General features: G+C 42.0%; 1 protein-coding gene across 3 annotated transcripts in view; it reads right to left on the bottom strand.

The window, feature by feature from the left end:
• The window catches only part of IQCH (IQ motif containing H), an 80,303-nt gene that overhangs the window by 40,939 nt on the left and 19,047 nt on the right, over nt 1-20,317 (bottom strand). For all 3 annotated transcript variants that reach the window (XM_028705380.2, XM_077919053.1, XM_077919054.1), the window contains exons 8-12: nt 19,753-19,973; nt 17,872-18,423; nt 16,337-16,403; nt 9,138-9,221; nt 4,266-4,441 (exon numbers count right to left, since the gene is read on the bottom strand). In XM_028705380.2, coding sequence (XP_028561213.2) covers nt 4,266-4,441; nt 9,138-9,221; nt 16,337-16,403; nt 17,872-18,423; nt 19,753-19,973 — 1,100 coding nt within the window. The remainder of the gene's footprint in view (nt 1-4,265; nt 4,442-9,137; nt 9,222-16,336; nt 16,404-17,871; nt 18,424-19,752; nt 19,974-20,317) is intronic.

Genomic DNA, 20,317 nt, shown 5'->3' with positions numbered 1-20,317 from the left:
GGATAAACACCTTTTCATTAGCCTCACAAAGTCCTTATTGTAATTATAATCCTGGTCAAATGCAGAAGGAGGACAACTAGTTAGAAACACATTGGAAGATACAAGTCACGGCTGCTTTGCACGTTACAGTTTTAGCTGTACACGTAAGAAAATGTGACATGTGAAGGTCACAAATATTCTGCTTGCAAATACAGGAGACTCCCCACTTACGCAGGGGGGTTACAGTCTGGGCCCCTGTGCAGAAATGTGTGTTAGAGGGGAGCCCACTGAAATACAGCTTCCCACCCAACAGCTGTTGAGAGGAGTAGCGCAGCAGCACTGAGAGTTCCCGTGTGCCATTTTGCAGTCTTTTTTTCTGGACTTTGGGTTCTGGGGAGGTTCTCCTTGCGGGCCACGAGGACCTCCCAGCTCTCTCCTGCCATTTCATGTTAAAAAGGTAAAGGTACCCCTGCCCGTATGGGCCAGTCGTGTCCGACTCTAGGGTTGCGTGCTCATCTCGCTCTAGAGGCCGTGAGCTGGTGCCGTCCGAAGACACTTCCGGGTCATGTGGCCAGCGTGACGAATCTGCAGCTGGCGAACCAGCACCAACGCAGCACACGGAAATGCCATTTACCTTCCCGCTATAAAGCGCTACCTATTTATCTACTTGCACTTAAGAGTGCTGTCGAACTGCTAGGTGGGCAGGAGCTGGGACCGAACGACGGGCGCTCACCCCGCCGCGGGGATTCGAACCGCCGACCATACGATTGGCAAGTTCTAGGCACTGAGGTTTTACCCACAGCACCACCCGCATCCATTTCATGTTAGTATTGCATTACTTAATTCTTTTCCGGTGCCATGCGTATACATAGAAGCATGTGAGTCGATCGCTTGCAAGTGTGTGTGTGTGTGGGGTGCCTGTATGTGCCACCACATTTATCAAGGAATGGTGCTAAGCTGCAGTTTCCTCTTAATGGTGAGCTGAATTGGCAAGCGCGGATTGTCTCTACGTAATGTGAGAAGAGCCCTAAGACTTTACTAGATTTTTAAAACTTATATGAAAAATCTTTACTAGATTTTTAAAACTTTACTAGATTTTTAAAACTTATATGATATATGAATCTAGCATATAGGAATCCCGCTGTCCACAGAAGAGATTCATCTCTTCTAAAACTTCCTTTCAGAGCAGGGGTGGGTAACCCGTAGCCCAGATCCACCATGCCAAGACTTTTTTGTTGGCTAAGTTCCCCATAATTTGGAATTAAAAAAATATTTCAAAGTCTGGAGTTGTCCCCCGCTGTGGTGCTATCATGTTCTTGATGTGGTGCTGTAGGGACCCTATCAGTTCTCAAAAAAATGGGCACCTTTGCCTCTATTTACCCTGCAAAGGGGCACCCTTTCTCCCATTGGTGTGTCTTAGAGCTCAAAGAACAAGACAGAAACTTTCTTTTCAGAACCCCTAAGACCTTGCAATAACACTGCACTTGATAGAGAAGAGGCTCTTTTGCAACATAGAAAGAGCCTTGAATTGATTTGCTGTCACCATCCCCACACATTATAGTGTTAGGGCAGAAGAACAGCCTCCTTCCTCAGGGCTGCCATGGGGAGCAAAAATGCTGGAAAATCTGCTGTTCACCTGTCTGCATTAAGGTGTGTGCATACATCTCCCTGCCTGCTTTTCCCCACTGGTCTGCTAAGCATGTGTGTGTCTGCCTATCTGTATGCTGCCCCTCCCAACTACCAACTGAGTGTGTGTGTGTCTGCCAGCTGCCTGAATGTGTGTGAGTGTGAGTTTGTTTGTTTGCCTGCCTGTCTGCATGTGTGATCTGTCTGCATGTGTGTGTGTGCATGCAATGGCCATGGCCATGTGGTCTTTCTCAGAGGAGTGGCCAGCCCTCAGAGTTTAGAAGGAATGAATGAAAGTTGTGCACAAACTCATCTCCGACTCCTACCCATTTAAACCTTAGAACTGCACTGGGAAGAGCTTAATGTCATAAAGTCTAAACCAGGGGTCATGGGCCACAAGCAGCCCACGGGGTTCATTTAACCAGCCTACGAGCCGCTCCTGAACCGAGCAGCCCGCTTGGCAAGTCCCCACATGCTGTGCTAAACCGGTGCAGCGCGGCGCGGGGACTCGCTTCCGCGGTGCTAGAAATCGCGTCTGCTCATGCGCCAGAAATTGTGTATGCACAGATGAAGACGCTGGAAATCGTGGGGGCACGCAGTCATGTGCGTGCACGATCCGGCCCATGGAGGGATCTCTGCTGGAGTGAACCGACCTAGGAGAGGTATACCTTGCCGACCACTGGTCTAAACATCCCCACTGTCATGGCCACAGTCATGCATGACATAAGTCTGCTGATCTGAGTGGGTGACTTAACTGGATACTATAACCTTCTGCGTTGTTGTTTTACATTTTTCTTTAGGACAGCAGCCCTCATATCACAACACACCTTTGAAACTTTCCAAAGTGCTTTTTCCTGTGGCATCAGGGGCTGTTGTCTGAGAAATCCATGCCCAAAGTCCTTTCAGGCATGCAGAACTAGCTGCTAGGTTTTATGGATTCCACCCCCCACCCCCAGCTTCAAAGAAAACTGGGTCTATCTGCTTTTCAAACCTCTTACTTTGTGGGCCTCTGTGCAGCAGATTAACTGCTAATGATGTATTTCCATATATGGAGCTGAAGACTGCTGCCCACCTCCACAATTCTCACCCTTAAGTACACCCGATTGAAATATGCAATTAAAACTTCAGTACACTGGACTGTGCCTATATTACAAAGAATCCATGTCCCGCTTGTGCAAGGTATTCAACATTCACCCTTTGTCCTCCAAATATATATACATGTGAACATAGACTTTTGCCTACTTTTATGATGGTGAGAAGGGACGCGGGTGGCGCTGTGGGTAAAAGCCTCAGCGCCTAGGGCTTGCCGATCGAAAGGTCGGCGGTTCGAATCCCCGCGGCAGGGTGCACTCCCGTTGTTCGGTCCCAGCGACTGCCAACCTAGCAGTTCGAAGGCACTCCCGGGTGCAAGTAGATAAACAGGGACCGCTTACTGGCGGGAAGGTAAACGGCGTTTCCGTGTGCGGCTCTGGCTCGCCAGAGCAGCGATGTCACGCTGGCCACGTGACCCGGAAGTGTCTCCGGACAGCGCTGGCCCCCGGCCTCTTGAGTGAGATGGGCACACAACCCTAGAGTCTGTCAAGACTGGCCCGTACGGGCAGGGGTGCCTTTACCTTTACCTTTATGATGGTGAGAAGCCCACTGGTGTCAGTAACATCCTTAAGGTCACTGTGCACCGAAATGCTTTGCGAGACTGAGGCTGATAAACTGGAGGCTGTTTGGACTGAACTAAGGGAATGACTTAACTGTATGAAAAGCATGGATTGGCTGAACTGAAAGAATATGTTTATAATAGGTCAAAATTTAAGAGCCAACAAATTTGCATGTTGCGATTACTGTTCTCGTATGGTGCGGCATCATAGTTTTATAGTACAAATAATTACCCAGCAGCAGTGATCTTGCAGTGAAAGGGTTTTTTAATATTAAAAACAAACAAACAAAACGGGGAAGGGACAAATGACTGTAGTTGATGATATAGCCAAGATCACCAACTTACAGCTGAGGCTCGGTGAGTTCAAGATGATCCAAGGAGCATCCAAACGCACCCTGCCATAAATGAGCTTTACTGCATTGCAGCATTATCAAAAGGTCTTCAACAATGCAAGGGTACAGTAGTTGGAGGGGCAGAAGAATGGGGTGGGGGTGGCAGTTTCCTTTCAGAGTGAATTCTAGAGAATTAAAACCAACTAGATGGGTTCAAAACAACCAAGATATCCAACACCCCTCAATTAAAGACATTAAACGATCCAAGGGGAAAAAAGAGTCTTAAATTGGATTTTGCCACAATAAAAAGCTAGAGAGAAGGGAGGGAGGGGACCCACTGTCTGCGCAGCTGCAGAGAAGGAAGCTCTGAGCAGCAGAAGGCATTCTGAGTACTTTGTTTTCCATTGCATTATAAATCTCTTTAAGTTCAGAGATCTAGATGAGGCCAGGCGTTGGGCAGGGACCAGTGGAGAAGGGCTGAGCTCAGCTCAACTTTCAGCCTGCAAAGCTAAACCAGGATATTTCCAACAGTCTTAACTAGTCACTTAATCTGTGAAGCTCTTAAAACTTGCAATAATATTTCACTGACGGCTACCAGAGCGTTGCAAGTTATAAAATTTCCAATTTAATTTTACGGCATTCCCCCCAGCTGTAGTAATTAGAAGACACAAACTCACAGGGAAGCTGTTTATGGCTTCAGGGGTGAGGATTTTGAACCTGTCCTGCAGGTCACCAATGTCCTTAGGGCTTCCAGATATAACAGCTGGCTGCAGACCCAAAAATGTATTGTAATAGTGCAGCATCTCATCGCTCAGTGGGTAGGGGCAAATGTAGATGACGTCCACATTAGGATCTTAAAGACAAACAAATGAACAGGAGACTCACTGTTAATTATTGGTAGAAAGGTAACTTTGCTTGCCAGTATTACTTTTCATAACCACTTTATTTATTTTACAAATATCTGTATCTTTGCACATGTGTGCACACACACCTCTGCTCCAACCTCTTTTTCTCTCTCTCTCTGAAGAAAGTAGAACAAACCAGCCAGTTTTCAGAACCAAGCCCACAAAACACAAAGTGTGGGATTGTTGGCTAGAAGTTCAGAAGTGTTGCAAGGGAGACTTAGCTGAATGACCTGTTTTAATATGGATGGGAATTGTGCATGGCTTTGAAAACATCTGCTATTAAAAACCAAGGTAGATTCAGCTTATAGCTTTGAGAAGGTTGCAGAAGAAGTTTCATACACTGCCCAGACCAATGGTGGAAAGAACTCCCAATCTTGTAACAAGGAAGTCTTGAAGTGTGTTTGGTCAAATGTACAACACAATATGGCGTATAAGACACAGTACTTTAGGGACAGCCACTCCCCATATGAACCTACTTAGACCTTGCAGTCATCATCTGAGGCTCTTTTTTGTGTGCCCCTTCTGAGGCTAGCAGGTGGCAACACAAGAACAGCCTTTTTAGTGGTGGTTCCCTGACAGCAGAATGCTCTCCCCAGGGAGACACACCTGACATTAAAAGGGGATTATACAAATTCATGGAGGATAAGGCTATCAGTTCTGACCAAACTGCGGGAGGTAGTGGAAGATAGGAGTGCCTGGCGTGCTCTGGTCCATGGGGTCACGAAGAGTCGGACACGACTAAATGACTAAACAACAACTAAGGCTATCAGTGGCCACTCACTTAGGATGGCTATGCTGTCTACTTCCATTGTCAGAGGTAGTATATCTCTGAATACCAGATGCTGGGAACCACAAGTGGGGAGAATGCTTTTGCTATCAGGTTCTGTTTGCAAGCTTCCCATGGACATCTAGATGGCCTAGAGGGATATTTAGCCTGATCCAGCAGGTCTCTTCTTATGTTCCTGCTGTATTATATAAAAGCCAAACTAGATTTCACAGTGGAAATGTGCGGATAACTAGTTAGTCTCTGTACACACTTTGACATTGAAAAGGTATCACACTGTTGGGAGAGGGAGGCATATGACTTACCAAAAAACATCTTCCCCAATTTGCCTCCTGAGATTTCGTGTTCTCTCCACTCATGGAGAAGCCAAGAAAATCTTTCCCAGAGGTGAGTCACAAAACACTCCTCCAATCTAGCTACTGTGTGCTAGAAATGCTGCCTTCTTTGCCTTGAATTTTTTATTTGTTTCCCACTGCTGTTCATGGCTTAGAACAGTGTTCATGGCCTTCCCTTCTCTCTGCTCTCATAGGTCTCTAAATCCCTGCCTGTGACCTTTACTCCCCCAGCTCCAGCTTCCACCTGCACCCTGGAATGACCCCACTCTTCCTCCTCTGCTGCCATGGATTTTGGGAAATGCTTCTAATATGCCTTGGTGATGTTACTTCTCACTTCCTCTAGATCCTCCTCAAAATGTTTTCTGTGAAGCTTTTGGCAAAATCTAAGGGTCTCTTACTGTAGCGTAAGTCTCAAGGACATATAACTGAAATAATCACATTTCCTTCCCCCCAATTACTCCAGTCTCCATTTCACATCCTGATATTTATTTCCTTCATGCTGTGGACTGCTGTGTTGCTGATTTGAAGCTATCCTTTGCCCAGGTGCAGATACATTTTGGAGGGACAGCCCAAATACACATGTAACCCAAGTGGGAATTCAAGAAAGCAGTCTTTTAATATCTCCCAGGAAGCTCCTTGGGGAAAGGTGGGAGACAGATGCAATAAACTAAGAGGGGGAAGGAGGTTTTTAATAGAAGGAGCCGCAAGCCTTCCAAGTGGTAGTGTGACATGGTGCCTGCAACTTTCCCATTCATTCAGAAGTAACAAATCTTTCCTAAAATAAACACTACCACATAAAAGAACCGCACTGAGGACAAAACAACATTAGTGCCTTCATAATATATAAAGGCAATTAAGTGATTATTTTAGACTCCTGTAAATTTTCAGAACTAATACATTTTTGTGCAAAATTCGCTAAATGGCATTTATGAAATAATAATGATGCTGAAATATAAATGAATCATGTAAAGTATGTCATTCTGGGGAGCCAGAAAAGTTGCCCATTGACAAATTAATATTCTTTGTTCCTTTGCTTAAGGAAGGGCTGCCACACAGGGGACCCTCCCCAGTTCAGTTCATGTCCCTTGTTGTCTCCTGTTCACTTATAATATTTCCTTTTGAATACTTTAAATAAGGGATCACCTCCTTGCAACCCTTCAAAGGGAAACCTTGTTGTGAAATTATTTATAGCTCCAATTCCGCATAATGCCGAGCACCCACATTTGACTTTTTTGGAAAATGTATTTATTAAAATATTTCAACCCCACCCTTCTGGTGTACAACCACCGCTGAGAACATTTAAAAATTACAATTTTATAAAACAATAAAAAAGCAACAGGATCAGCAATTAAAACTAAGACATACAAATAATTATCAGCCACATACAACAAAAGTCTGCCAGAATAAAAAGGTCGTGAATGACTAGCAAAAAAAGAGAACAGAATGGAGCTAACCACACTTTATGAGTTTCATAGTCTGGGCATAGTCAATAACCCTAGAAGCGACACTCCTTCTTATCTTAGGGAACATTCATGATGATGATAATGATGATGATGATGATAATAATAATAATAATAATAATAATAATAATAATAATAATAATAATAATACTTTATTATTTATATCCTGCCCATCTGGCTGGGCTTTCCCAGCCACTCTGGGCGGCTTCCAACAAAATATTAAAATACAGTAATCCATCAAACATTAAAAGCTTCCCTAAACAGGGCTGCCTCCAGATGTCTTCTAAAAGACTGGTAGTTGTTGTTCTCTTTGACATCTGGTGGGAGGGCGTTCCACGGGGTGGGTGCCACTACCGAGAAGGTCCTCTGCCTGGTTCCCTGTAACTTGGCTTCTCACAGAGAGGGAACCGCCAGAAGGCCCTCGGCTCTGGAACTCAGTGTCCGGGTAGAAAGATGGGGTTGAGATGCTCCTTCATGTATGCTGGACCGAGGCTGTTTAGAGCTTCAAAGGTCAGCACCAACACTTTGAATTGTGCTTGGAAACATACTGGGAGCCAATGTAGGTCTTTCAAGACCAGTGTTATGTGGTCTTGGTGGCCACTCCCATGGAAGCGGGGTAATATGCCAAAGGGTAATGCTTTGAATTGTGTCTGGAAGCAAATTTCAGGATTGGTGTAATGTGATCCCATGGCTAGGTGGTGGCTTTCAGGACCAACTTAAGCACCTAAAGATTCCTCATGCGGTTCTATTTACATAGTAGTAATCCAACCCAGACACAGCAAAGGCACAAGTTGCCAATCTTTTTCAGACATATTTTGGATCTTGAGAGTCTAAGGGCATCAGTCACAAAACAGCTGCCATGGGGCATGGTATATAACACAACATTGGGGGCATGACACAATACAAAATTAGATGGAGTACAGCCATTGCTGCTTTCTGCCCCTCCAGGGGCAACCTTATGTTTACTATGGGAAGTAAGCCATGGTCTCTGGTCCTGATTGTGGAAATATACCTGTTAAAGGCACAAAAGAACTGTTCCCCTCAATACCAATCTTAATTTAAGCTGCTATTCTGCACCCACTTAGCAGGGAGCAAGTGTCATTAAATGCAAACACTTTTGAAATTGTGACGTATACCACTGTACTACGTGTTAACTTTACAGTGAATTCTTAATGAGTGCCTGAACATTAACTCCTGCCCAATAGGAGACATACCTAAGCCTCTTTGCAAAGTTTTCACATTTTGCATTTGCCATTTCGGAAGGGGATTATTTAACATCCACCTGCACTTACAGTGCAATAGTATTTGCAGAAAACAACTTTTAGGGAGTACCTCATCTCAGACAAACCCACAACAGGAAAGATGTGTCCTGGCTGCTGGGGGGAAAGGAACAGCAAATGGCGGGGATTCCAAAAGCTACTAGAAAATAAGACTGAAGGAGGGAAGGTGCAGTAAAGGGGAGGGTGGAAGTGCTTTTTTAGGACCCCAGGGATTCCTATTGCTGGGTGTCCAAACAAATTACTTATCAATCACAGTTCTGACTCAGTTCTGACAGGTAGGAACAGCCAGGCTGGCTAAGTTTACAGAAATCACATGGAAGGGTACCCACACATTTTGCTTCACAGCCTTATTTCTAGGAGGACTAGATACTTTTTATAAAATAACACAAAAGCTCGAATTTGGGAGTCCCTTCCTCAGGGCACCAATGCAGGCCTTTGTGGGTGCCATGGCCATTCCTGCCATAAGCCAAAGGCCAAGGTGCCAAACAGTATTGCCTCAACACCCCTGTCTGGAATCAGCTTTCAAGGAAGAACCAAAACCATCGCAAAATGGTTACTCTTAAATCTATTCCCATCATGGTGACTTCAGAGTTGGAATTGTACCCCATAAACTGCTTTGGGATCCTTGATGGGAAGTGGTCCATAAGTGACTATAATGAATAATATGTCTTTGGTGGCAACAAATGGTTGCTTGCATTGGCTTGAAAACACGTATCCAACTGAAATGGGTCTTTTTTCTTTTGGGAAACTTGAAGGATGTATGACAAGTAGGAGCATGTCTGTACCTCGTATTTCACAGAGTCTTCCAAACTGTGTCCCCTGATAAATAGTGAAATCAGGAGTCGCCTCTCGAACAGAATGTGCATACCCTGAAAGAAGCCACAACAACACATTATCTGCAAATTGCACTTGCAATGATCTCCACACATGGAGCTGTATCCAATGCTAGTCATACTCAGAGTGAAATTAATGTATATGCCTAACTTGGGTCCATTAATTTCAACTGGCCTACTCTGTATAAAACTTAGTTGGCTACAGCCCCAAATTTAAACCTAGGATTGTACACTTGGATGGCTGTGTTCTTTGTCTCACCTAGGAAATTTTGATGTCAAGGTTTCGTAGCAGCTTCACTGCTTAGAACAAAGCCTGTCCACAGATGAAGTTGATATTTGGTATAAAGGTTGTCCAACTATGTACTGCAATCATCAGAAAAGTCTTCAAATAAGATATTTTTGTCTAAAAAGACCTGAAGACCACCATGATGAAGCTACACAATCCAAATAATAAATAAGAAAGCATGGAAAATATTACTGTGCACACTTAAAATCACAAACTTGCACTGGGCTTTGAATCCAACTGAAATGTGATAAAACTGTTTTGGATTCCTTCTGAATATGGCAGTCAAAATTCTTTCCTGTGAATTACAGCAAATTATACTTCCATTAAACAGAGCAGGAGCCTAGATTTCCCTCCCCCTTTAGTAGAAAGCTAATCTACAGCCTTTTAAAGAATCTCTAAGTGCCTAAAATATCCACATCTCTCTGCAATACTGTTCAGAAGCAGGAGAAATGAGGCATCCCCAGGTTCAAACATAACATTCCTAATTTAAGATTTTTAATTGTCTTGTTTACTATCACTTCTCCAAAAGCAAGCCATGAACTAAGGTTTTGCGTAACAGAAGACAATGAACAAAACTAGATTATTCGCATTATTACTGGATAATACCACACACAAATAGAACCATGTTAAAAGGAGACTGTGATGTTAAATCTACATAAAATTCATTCAGCAGATCAAAATGCATCCAGATGTATTTTTGTTTAAAAAATGTAAAAGGTAAATAACTCATAAAAGCAAGGCTCATTTTTGAGAGAGCAATTTGAGACATTTTCCTTTATAAGTTGTTTTTTTCTTTTTTGCAGTTTCGCACACACACTCTCTCTCATTAAATGCATATTTAGTTTATAATAGCAGTGACATCTGGAACACTTTTCACCCATTCCACTAAGGACTTCTAATACCCGTTTGTTAGAGTAAAACTTGTGTGGGGTTCCCCAGAACACACTGCTTTTCTTTGTTATAGGACTGAAAATGAGTACACAGGATGCATAAACTGTCAAAGATAGAACCATTACTACAAACCAATGACATTATTTTCTTCAAAATGGTTTATACATAGCGCCTTGTTAGTATGTCCAATTTACAACTTTAAACTTAGCTAATTCAATGTTAGCCTGCCTAAAAAACTGTCCTAATGTAAACAAACAAAAAAGATCAATTGGCAAAAGAAAGAGCTGTCATGAAATCAATAGCAAGTGCTGCTTAACAAACACAGGCTTGATGTGGGTTCTTGAATGGTTTGCTAACAAGATTAAAGCAATGCCTTTTCCATATGACTAATGTACCAAGAATCTTCAGAAACGGGGCCAAAATTCCTGGGGGGAAATGCTACAACATGGAAAAATTGTCCTCAATGCTCTACATTTTGGAAAATGTAGTAGCAGACATTCAAGACACACATCTGTATGTTTGTCTGTGTGGGGAGGGTGGGTGAAAATTCAAAACTTGAGCACTGAAAAAAAATCATTATACGAGCATATATATGAATGCTATGTGGCACAGCTTCATGCTTCCAACAGCAAACAGAGCTTTTGGAAAGTTTACATGCAGAGTATGAAAACAAAAGCTTTTCTCTGTCGTTCATATCTAACATCAGGTAAAGACTATGTAAAGGTGTATGACATATGCTACAACTGAAGTTCTATTTAGTTATCATTGTGTTAACAGAAGAAGCTATCAGGAAGTAACCTTAAGCAACCAATCTCCTTAACTGGATTAGTATCCTCCATATCATAAGCCACAATACTGTGTTCCTAAACATATTTCTTGGGGTGTGGGAGTCTGGCTGGGGAAATGGAAGCGTATACCGAAATAAGGGCACTTAAGTTAGCAATCTGAGTTATCATCTCAGATGGCCTGGACAATCTGAAGGAATAACCAAAGGTGCAACAAGATGGTAGCAAAGCAAGGAGAAAGTTTAGCAAACCCTTTCCAGATGCTCACGTGAGCAAACCAAACTATGAGCCACAATGGAAGGTGAAAGGTAGCCCAGCAGTTTCCCCTAAGGAGAAGTCCCTTCTGCTCCCCAACATGATGATTAGTTATTAGATCCTGAGTGAAAAAGCAAAATCTGCCAAAGCTTGACAAGATTAAAAAAAATCTGCTTTGAGACTAACACCCCGAGCTGGTCTGAATAAGCTATCAGGATGCATGTCCTTAATAATAGTGCCATGTGCACTGTTTGTGACATTATCCTGGTGTCACGACCAGGAATCCCTAAACCAGTAGATATGAGGTATAGTCTGACCTTCCCACAGCACACACCTACCAGATTCTAATAGTGAGAAGCCTCTGGTACCTTAAAGGAAGCATTGGTGGATGGGTAGCGCATCTTAGCACAGCCTTCGTCAACCTGGTGCCCTCCATTTTCTCTGAACTACAACTCCCATTAATCCCAGTTACAGTCTAAAATATATATAGGGCATCAGGCAGGCAAAGGCTGCCTTAGCACAAAAACATAGAAGTGTAGAATCATAGAGCTGGATAGGATCACAGGGGTCATCTAGTCCAACCCCTGCAATGCAGGAATCTTTTGGCCAACCTGGCACTTGAACCCACGACCCTGGAATTAAAAGCCTCATGCTCTACCGAATGAGCAGCCACCTGTTATGAGCATATAGTACTGTAATGTGCATGAAGACTACAGATTTCCAAAGGAGAATTATGAGCTGAAATTGAGCAGTGAATCTTCAGAAGCTCTCTGTGGAGCTCCTGAATATTACTAGAGGGTCCAAATCTCCTGCCCATTCCCCACTTTTTTTACTTGCTTAAGGGGAGGATGGGCACACTGAAAAGCACAGCACCACTGGTGAGAATCCAGCTGCCTGCCATCTTAACTACCACAGAGGCATCTATATGTAAAAAAATTCTATACAATAGGAAACTGTGATCTGCTGAAGGATGCTGGTGGACTTGGGTCTAAAAGGGAGATCTTCTCCAGGCAGCCACATTCAGCCCACGAGTAGATGCTAGGTTTTATTCTGAAAATCCACTGGTATCTCAGTAAGATCACAGCCTTCTAGGAACTGCAAAACAGGGCTCCTTGTACTGTACTCAGGAACTGCCTTTGTGACGCTCTCTGCTCTGCACACGTGTAGCAAAACTGAGCAGTATTCAGAAACAAAAACTCCCATTCAACAGCTAAAGGAGGTTTAAGATGGGTTAGTGGGGTTAAGGGGAGAAGGGAATGCTTCCATAATCATACATTATATGCAGCTTCACCAGAGCTGTGCTGTGGAGCAGAACTGTTTATTTTATTAGGATGTAACACCACAATAGCCCAGCGTTTGACTTGGCGAGAACCCCTTTCTGAACCATCATAACCCATAAATCACGGCCGGAATGCCTTATTGCAATTTCAAAAGTAGTATTAATTTTTAAAATTCACATGTTAATTTAGGAAACAGGGTGGAATGTTTTTTATTGAAGAACTGCATCCCACTACGGCATTTGCCTAATGTGTTCATAGAACAGTCCTCTGTGTAATCAGGAGATTTCCTAGAGGTTACAACAGATAATGGAAGGGAACTGGACAAGGGAGTAGATTAAGAACAGCCATAGATTTAAATATTAAATATTATGTAGTGCAGGGAGGGGATCTGTCATTCATTTGAAAATAAAACATTCCAGTGGAAGAATTATTCTAAAATCACAGAAATTCTCTCACAATGAATGCAACCTATGTTATTGCCCTTCAGTATTACTGCAAATGAAATGGGCCACTAAGATGACATTTCAAAGGGAAAAAATCATTTATTATTAGCTAAATTCTTAAACATTGTTATTAATACTAGACTTTTAATGCTTGATAATTTGAATTATTTTTGAAACTGATTACTACATTTCCCCCCTTTGACCTGTCCTTTGCTTGTTAAATATTATGGTCAATAGATGAATAAATTGTTGTTGATGGAGTGATTTCATTTTCCCAAAAATGCACTGAAAATTTACAAGGCATTTTGCCTTTACTGCCATCAAGATAAGCTGAATATGAACAGAGAAAAATGAACCACATACCCAACTAATCAAAATGTCATTTCATTTTTCCAATTCCAAAGGTTTACATAAGTCAAAAACTATATGCAAACCATTTTTAATACCAGCTGTTTTTAAAGAGAAAGCATCATTATAGCAAGCTGGTTACAGAAAATGCATTGTCTCCCCATCCTGCACTCTCAACAAGTGTCTCTTAAACTCAGGCAAACTATTAATGTTAGAATTATGGCTGTTCTTCAACAATACTGTTCCCTGATGGTCCAGAATCAAAGCATAACATTCACAAGATACACCGTGATCAAGGAAGGGCACATGGCGTGCTTTGATTTTTTGCACTTTCATTTCTAGTCTTAAAGTGACTGACTCTTTCAGAGACAAAGTTGCCAGTACCATGGCTTGCACACAAAAGCAGCAAAGGAACAAATATATTTGCTTTAGCTTTATCTACAAATATTGTGAAATGCAAGTTTAGCCTGCTGCCCAAGCTGAAACATTAGCAAACACCAGCATAACATTCCAGAAACACCAGTTTAATGGCATGTTTTGTGCTATGTGATGATTCTTTTTGTGTACTGTGGTGATTCTTTTTCTCAAGCATTTGCTGCTATAGAGAAACTGACAAACTGGGAAGAATGCCTCACTCATCTGAATTTATGTCCTGTACGTACAGTATAGTTATGATTGCCAATCTAAGGGCGTGGCTACTTGCTATATGGACAAAAATGAAGTTTGGCTATTTTATACCAACACACCCTTGTGAGTGGATAGGAGTGGTCTGATAGTGTGGTAAAAACAACAACAAAAATAGTTAAGTAGACTTCTCCTGCTTTGATACAAACATTTATGGTGGAGCTGTACTAAAAGCTGAAAAAGATTCTTTTAAAAGAAAGAAAGAAAAAGAAAGAAAAAAGAGCTAAAAGTGTTACATCAGTTTGTGGATTCTTTTTTTTTTTATGTCCTGAAAATTCACCAGCATTTTAGTGCAAAGTTATCTTGATATATAGATTATTGTATGCAGTTTCACCTAATACACACATTTTGGGAAGTGATTTCTCCTAACATAATGCATTTATGCTAACATATGCATATTCTCCTAACATATGCATTTTTGTACACATTACTTGATTGCATTGCAAAATTTGGGTACATTAAAATATGGAAGGATGACTGTGTTTCAGTTTACATATTGTTTCAGGAAGTCCAATTTAGCTAGATATATCTTCAAATGCAAACTGAATGAAGTATCTCTCTCAGCCTGACTAGGGAGTAAGTCCCATTGAACTCAGTGGGATACTTCCATAGAATTTGTCTGGTTCCTGGATGCCAGAAAGTGCCCTCCATAGATCAGGCAAAATGTCAATTTTGAAATGGAAATGGTCTTTTTAAAGTGCAAATATTCTAAAGACGCTAATTGCTACCCCTTTAGTTATAGCACCAACATTTTATTTTTCTGTCAAATGTTCTCAAAAAGGAGAAACAAATTATTTCTTTAAAAAACATCTTCAAGACATTTGCATAATCTCCAATGACATTTGTATATTTTGCTAGAGGTAACAGAAAGCAAAAGGTTATATAGAATATTAATGGGGCTCACTTGCAGAAAAATCTTCATCTATTTTTATTATATCAAAAGAATTAGAAAGGACTTCTAAAAGCACTAAGCATGTGGTAATATTGCTGACGTCTGATTCCGAAGATCTAAAAATGTTTGTTTGCCAGCCATAAAAATTATTGCCCAACTCCTCTTTGCATTTTAGGTCAAGAGCAGTAGAAAGTACAAAATAAAATGATAAGGTACTATGATAGAAAAGGAAGATAGGCTGCATATTCCAAACCAGTGTGACACTTTGCATGTGGCTTTGAAGAGGAATGACTGAATAAGACCAACGGATTGCAAACAATTGTTGGGACATTCACAGCTATGAAATTCATTCTTTCTGTTCATTTTGTGCCACCCCAGAGGTTCACCCCCCCTTCAAGCTGAAACCATAAGCAAGAGCAAAGATGCATATATTGAACAGATGCATTTAATACTTCTTACATAATTTTCACTCCTTCGGATTAAGCCAACTACATTTCCAGAATTTAAGTGGATTTTAAAATCTGCGACCACGGCTTATATTTTCACCAATTTCCTAGAGAGAATATTTCTACCCTTTTGAATAAACACTCAGGCTACCCCATCACTTTCCAGGAAAGACTTTTTAAAAGCCCCCCAATTCATAAATGTAATTAAATAATTACATTAGCGCTAATTAACATGAAACTGCAGATTATTTAAGTACGGGGGGAAAACCCCACTATTCAACTTCTTAATTATTCTTGTGCACATAGCATCTCCTTTTGCTCAGGCGCCCAAGGTGCAAATAAAGCATCCCATCTGCTCGTAATTAGAACTAAATAATTTCAGAGAATGCAGCTTATCATTTTGACTGCACATTTGATTAAAAACAGGGCGCAAGCAAGATCCCAGTTTATTGGTGTAATAGCAACGAAGCAGGCAAGCCCATGTCCCCCCTGTCATTAACGGATACTGGAAACATTATCTGCTATATTGAGGGGAGGGGAGGGGGGAAGAAGGGAGGGGAAAATACAACTTTTTAGTTCATTTCATACAGATGAAAGCGAATTACAGCAAATCACCTCTCCACTGAATAGCGGCCTCTACATAATGACTTTATTTGCTTAATCCCCAAATTAAACGCCGTTTCAAGCGAAGGCCCTGTGTTATTACTCTCATCATGTCGACAACATTTTCCTGCCGAGACCAATTTGAATAAAACAAGGGCCTTCCTTGAACTCAATCAAGGAGTCATAATGTGGTGGATAATAGAGGTTGCTGATAGATCCAGAGACAAAAGCGTTATACCTAATGATGGGATATGGATAATGGTCCTCCTAGAGGTCCTGATGCGATTCCAGTTGGCGGCCAGATGCTAAAAATCAAGAGAAGGCATTGATCAGTGACAGGGGGAAGCTGTGGCGGATACAATCCAGTCAAACTTCAGCTGTTTCCCTCCCCCCTTCCCTTTTCCCACTGTACAGTTAAGCCAGGCATAAATTATATTAATTGATTTAATCACATACTTAAAACATCTTCCCCAATTAATTTAATTAGATGGCTACATGAAGCTACTGGCAGGGGAAGATTAGAGGCTGATCACTTAATTAACAGAATATGAATGAAAAAAAAGAAAGCAAACATAAATGAAATGGTGAGCACTAATTAAAAGCCTGTCTGCAAACTTAAGTACTTTCTGACAAAGTAGGGACTGCTACAGAAGCAAGTGAGAATTCTCTCTGCCCTCCTACCCCCCCCCCCCCAAATCAAGTGCACTGCACAGGTGTAAAGGGAGAGGAAAGGTCAGGCAGAGAGAAAACATAAGATGAAGGGAGAAAAGAGTGGAACTAGACTGGAAGACAGATGTGTGCTTTGCTACCCAAAATGGCAGCACTGAATCAAGTACACCCTACACTCCCCAGTACCATGTCTAAATGGAAGCACAGGGTGGTATCCAACAAAATGCTTTTGCTACTTTGGACATGCAAGGGAATTTCCTGTCCAACTCCTCCCCCTAAGTGGCCTCCCAGCCTGCGCTAGAGTGACCCCAACTCTCCAGACTTGGGGAGGGCCTGGAGGAGAGAGATGGGGCAAGTTTTGTTGCACTAACAGAAGAATTTTGCTGGACACTGCCCATGTTAGGCTCATTCCAAATTTATTAATATTTTTATTATTAAAGTTATTAGTCTCAGGAATAGAGTGGGTCCTGAAACACACATCTTAGGTGTCAATGGCCAGGGTAAAGGGGTGAGATTCAGCATATGATGAAAGCCTGGATGTTGAAAAGTTTTTCAGATTGTGCAAGTTGAGAGAGATGATTATTTCACTGTATTTTTATATGCATCTCTTCATTTTAGCTGCAAGTTTATTATTGTACTCTTGTACCATGCTTAAAGATTTTTTTATGTTAAGAAGAATATGAAAAGTATACATAAATACATAGAATTATGGGGATGGGAAACGTAATAGGGTTGCCATTTTCAGCCAAAATACCACATTCATTGCGATGTCTAATTTCAACCTCTGTCAATCCATTTAGAAAAACTAGATAGTTTTCTAACAAGGGTGACCCAAGTAGAAAAAGAGGAATTGCCCCCCTAGTATGTAGAGGGGAGGAAAGAGGCAGCAGTTCTGGGTGGAACACCCCCCCCCCGCTCCTTTTTGTGAGAAGAGGGGGTTGAGGAGAGAATTTATGCACAGAAGACTGAACATCTAATGAAGGATGAAATGTGCTTGGACATGTGTACAGTTAAATGAAAAAATAGTAGCATTTTAACGCAACCACTCAAGCAAGTGATGTTTAGAGAAGGAGCACTGCCAGAACAGCTGGCAGCCTTGCGCACCTTGGCCCTGATGTAGAAATTCTCCAGGTGTCTCTGTCGCGATTCCTTCAGGGTATTTCTGACACGCCCCCGGTGAACATGCACAAGCCAAGAGATGGCAATCACTCCCGAGGCCCACTGCTGCTGCCTGAAGGTGATGTAGGCTTTTCTGAATTTGTAACACCTCCATAATGCCTGTATCTTGGTAGCTGCTACTGCAGTGCCATTCTGGCCTTTGTATCTCTGGCCAGGTTTACTTAAGAGCTTTTTGACCGCCGAAATGTTCTTTATCACAGAGAGAATTTCCTCCCTAGTTGGCCTCTGGTTCAGCTCAAAATCTGGAATGATCTCCATCACTCTCTTCCCCTTGACGATGGCGGAGGGAACAGCATAGTCCTTCAAAAAGTTAGAGACGTGCTCCAAGAAGGAAAGGACACTTCCCCAGAATAAGCAGCAGTGATTTTTAAACCCTTGGAGATCAAGAGCCGTGTAGTCTATGGCTCCCTTACGAACTGGTATCTCAAACTCTAAAGAGAGATTCTGGAAGGTCGGAGATGATGTTATTTCTGCGGTCTATGGAAAGAGTGAAAGACGTAAAGGGAGTAAGACAAGCAGTGGAGACGTGCTGTCCCATTAAATACCTACAATGAGATCCTAAGGATCCAAATCCTGGAATATTATGACTACAAATTCAACATGCATCTAGCCTAGCTACAATATCACAAGCTCTGGTAGCACAAGCTCTGCAGTATTATTTAGGGTACCACAATGTGCTCTATGTGGGGCTTCCCTTGAAGATGGTCCAAAAGCTGCAGCTGTGTGCAATGTGAGATAATATGTTACTGATCCTTCAAGCTCTGCATTGGCTCCTGCTGTGAAATTTCCTCCCACTGGAGATACAGATGCCCTTCACCTTATCTGTTTTTAGACCTCACTAAATGTATTTATTCCTTCAGGCCTATGGAAATGAGTGATTTACCGGTAAGTGCTTAATACTTTTGGTGTTATTGCTTTTTATGCAATACTGTCACGCTGAATTTTGTGTACCACCCTAGAAACCTTTGGGTCCAAGGGTGGATTATAAATACTGCTAACAACAACAATACTAATAACGTTGTCAATGCAAGGACGGCTTGATCAATCTCAAAAGAGAAATAAAATACCTTATGGGTCAATTGAAGAAGAGTAATGTTTATCTAAATGTGCACTGCGAAAGCTATTGGGGAAGAAGCCGGGGGCTAACATGACCAACCATGACGCAATAGCTATTTTTTCTTTGTTTGTATGTCAGGAGGACTCTCATGGGGTCGGCACAGCTAGAACTAGGAACACACAGCTCTCTGTGCAGCTGTTCCATGATCTAGTAAATGCGCAGCTTGGAACACCTTCAGACTCCGTACTGGCTGCTAAGTCCTCCTTGACAGGAACAGCTATAAAAAGGATTCCTCTTAGGTATAAGATCTTGCCTGAGCAACAAGGTCTTCCTGACACTTGTGTGTCTCTGACTACCGAGTTCCAGTTTAGGTTCGCTTCAGACAACTGAACATAGCTCAGTCCTGACAATGTGTCCCAATCTACATTTGGAGTCTATGACCTGTTCACTTCAATAGAGAGGGCAGCTCCATCCCCAGGAAAACTCATCTGCATACGGAGTCCTGAATGCTATATCAGCCTTTCCAAATCTGGTGTGTACCATACGTATATTTTGGATCAGAACTCCCATCAACGCACTGGCTGGACTTGAAGGGTGTTGGGAGTCCAACAACCTCTGGAGGGCACCAGGTTGTAGTATGGTTGTAGGCCATACTAAAATCGCTTGGCTTGAAACTGGGGTTATGTAGTTGGGTGCTATGAATCAAATGGATACCCAACATTTACAGGATGGAAATCATTCTGTCGTACCTTTAGCACCATGGAAGAAGACTTGGACAGTGCCCGCTTCTGAATTGCTTGAATTAGGGGCAACTTTGATTTCTTGGGTGAAATAACAGAGATGCAGGATGGGGGTGGAGCAATGTTGCCCTTGCTTCCTCCTCTTCCCTTGCTTGAGGTGGAGGTGGGCCCAGACTTTGAATAAGGAGCAGGAGCCAGGACTTCCCCTTTCTTGCTCTCCATACCTCCATCTACAGAAGGGATGAATGTTTTGAACAGCTTTTATTAAACGTAAATATTAGATCACTAAATCTTAGGTATCAAATATAAATAAATAAATAAATAACCTTGATGAATGATGAAATACACAGGGAATTAAGACTAGATCTGTTTTGTTATTGCCAACATTTCCAATGAAATCTACAACTATAAGCATCCACTGTATTAAACTACAGGTTACAATTTGGACTCTTCCAGGCTGTAGCTATTTTCTGGGGAGATTCAGTCACATACAGACAAATTCAAGTTGTTTTGCACACAAAGAAGTCAAATTAGACTTCTTATGAAGATGAAAGTGCAAGAAACAACCTCCCTG

This window comes from Podarcis muralis, chromosome 14 (genome assembly GCF_964188315.1).
Source record: "Podarcis muralis chromosome 14, rPodMur119.hap1.1, whole genome shotgun sequence".
Lineage (NCBI taxonomy): Eukaryota > Metazoa > Chordata > Lepidosauria > Squamata > Lacertidae > Podarcis > Podarcis muralis.
The sequence above is the reverse complement of the archived record's forward strand: the minus strand, read 5'-3'. Positions and strand labels throughout refer to the sequence as shown.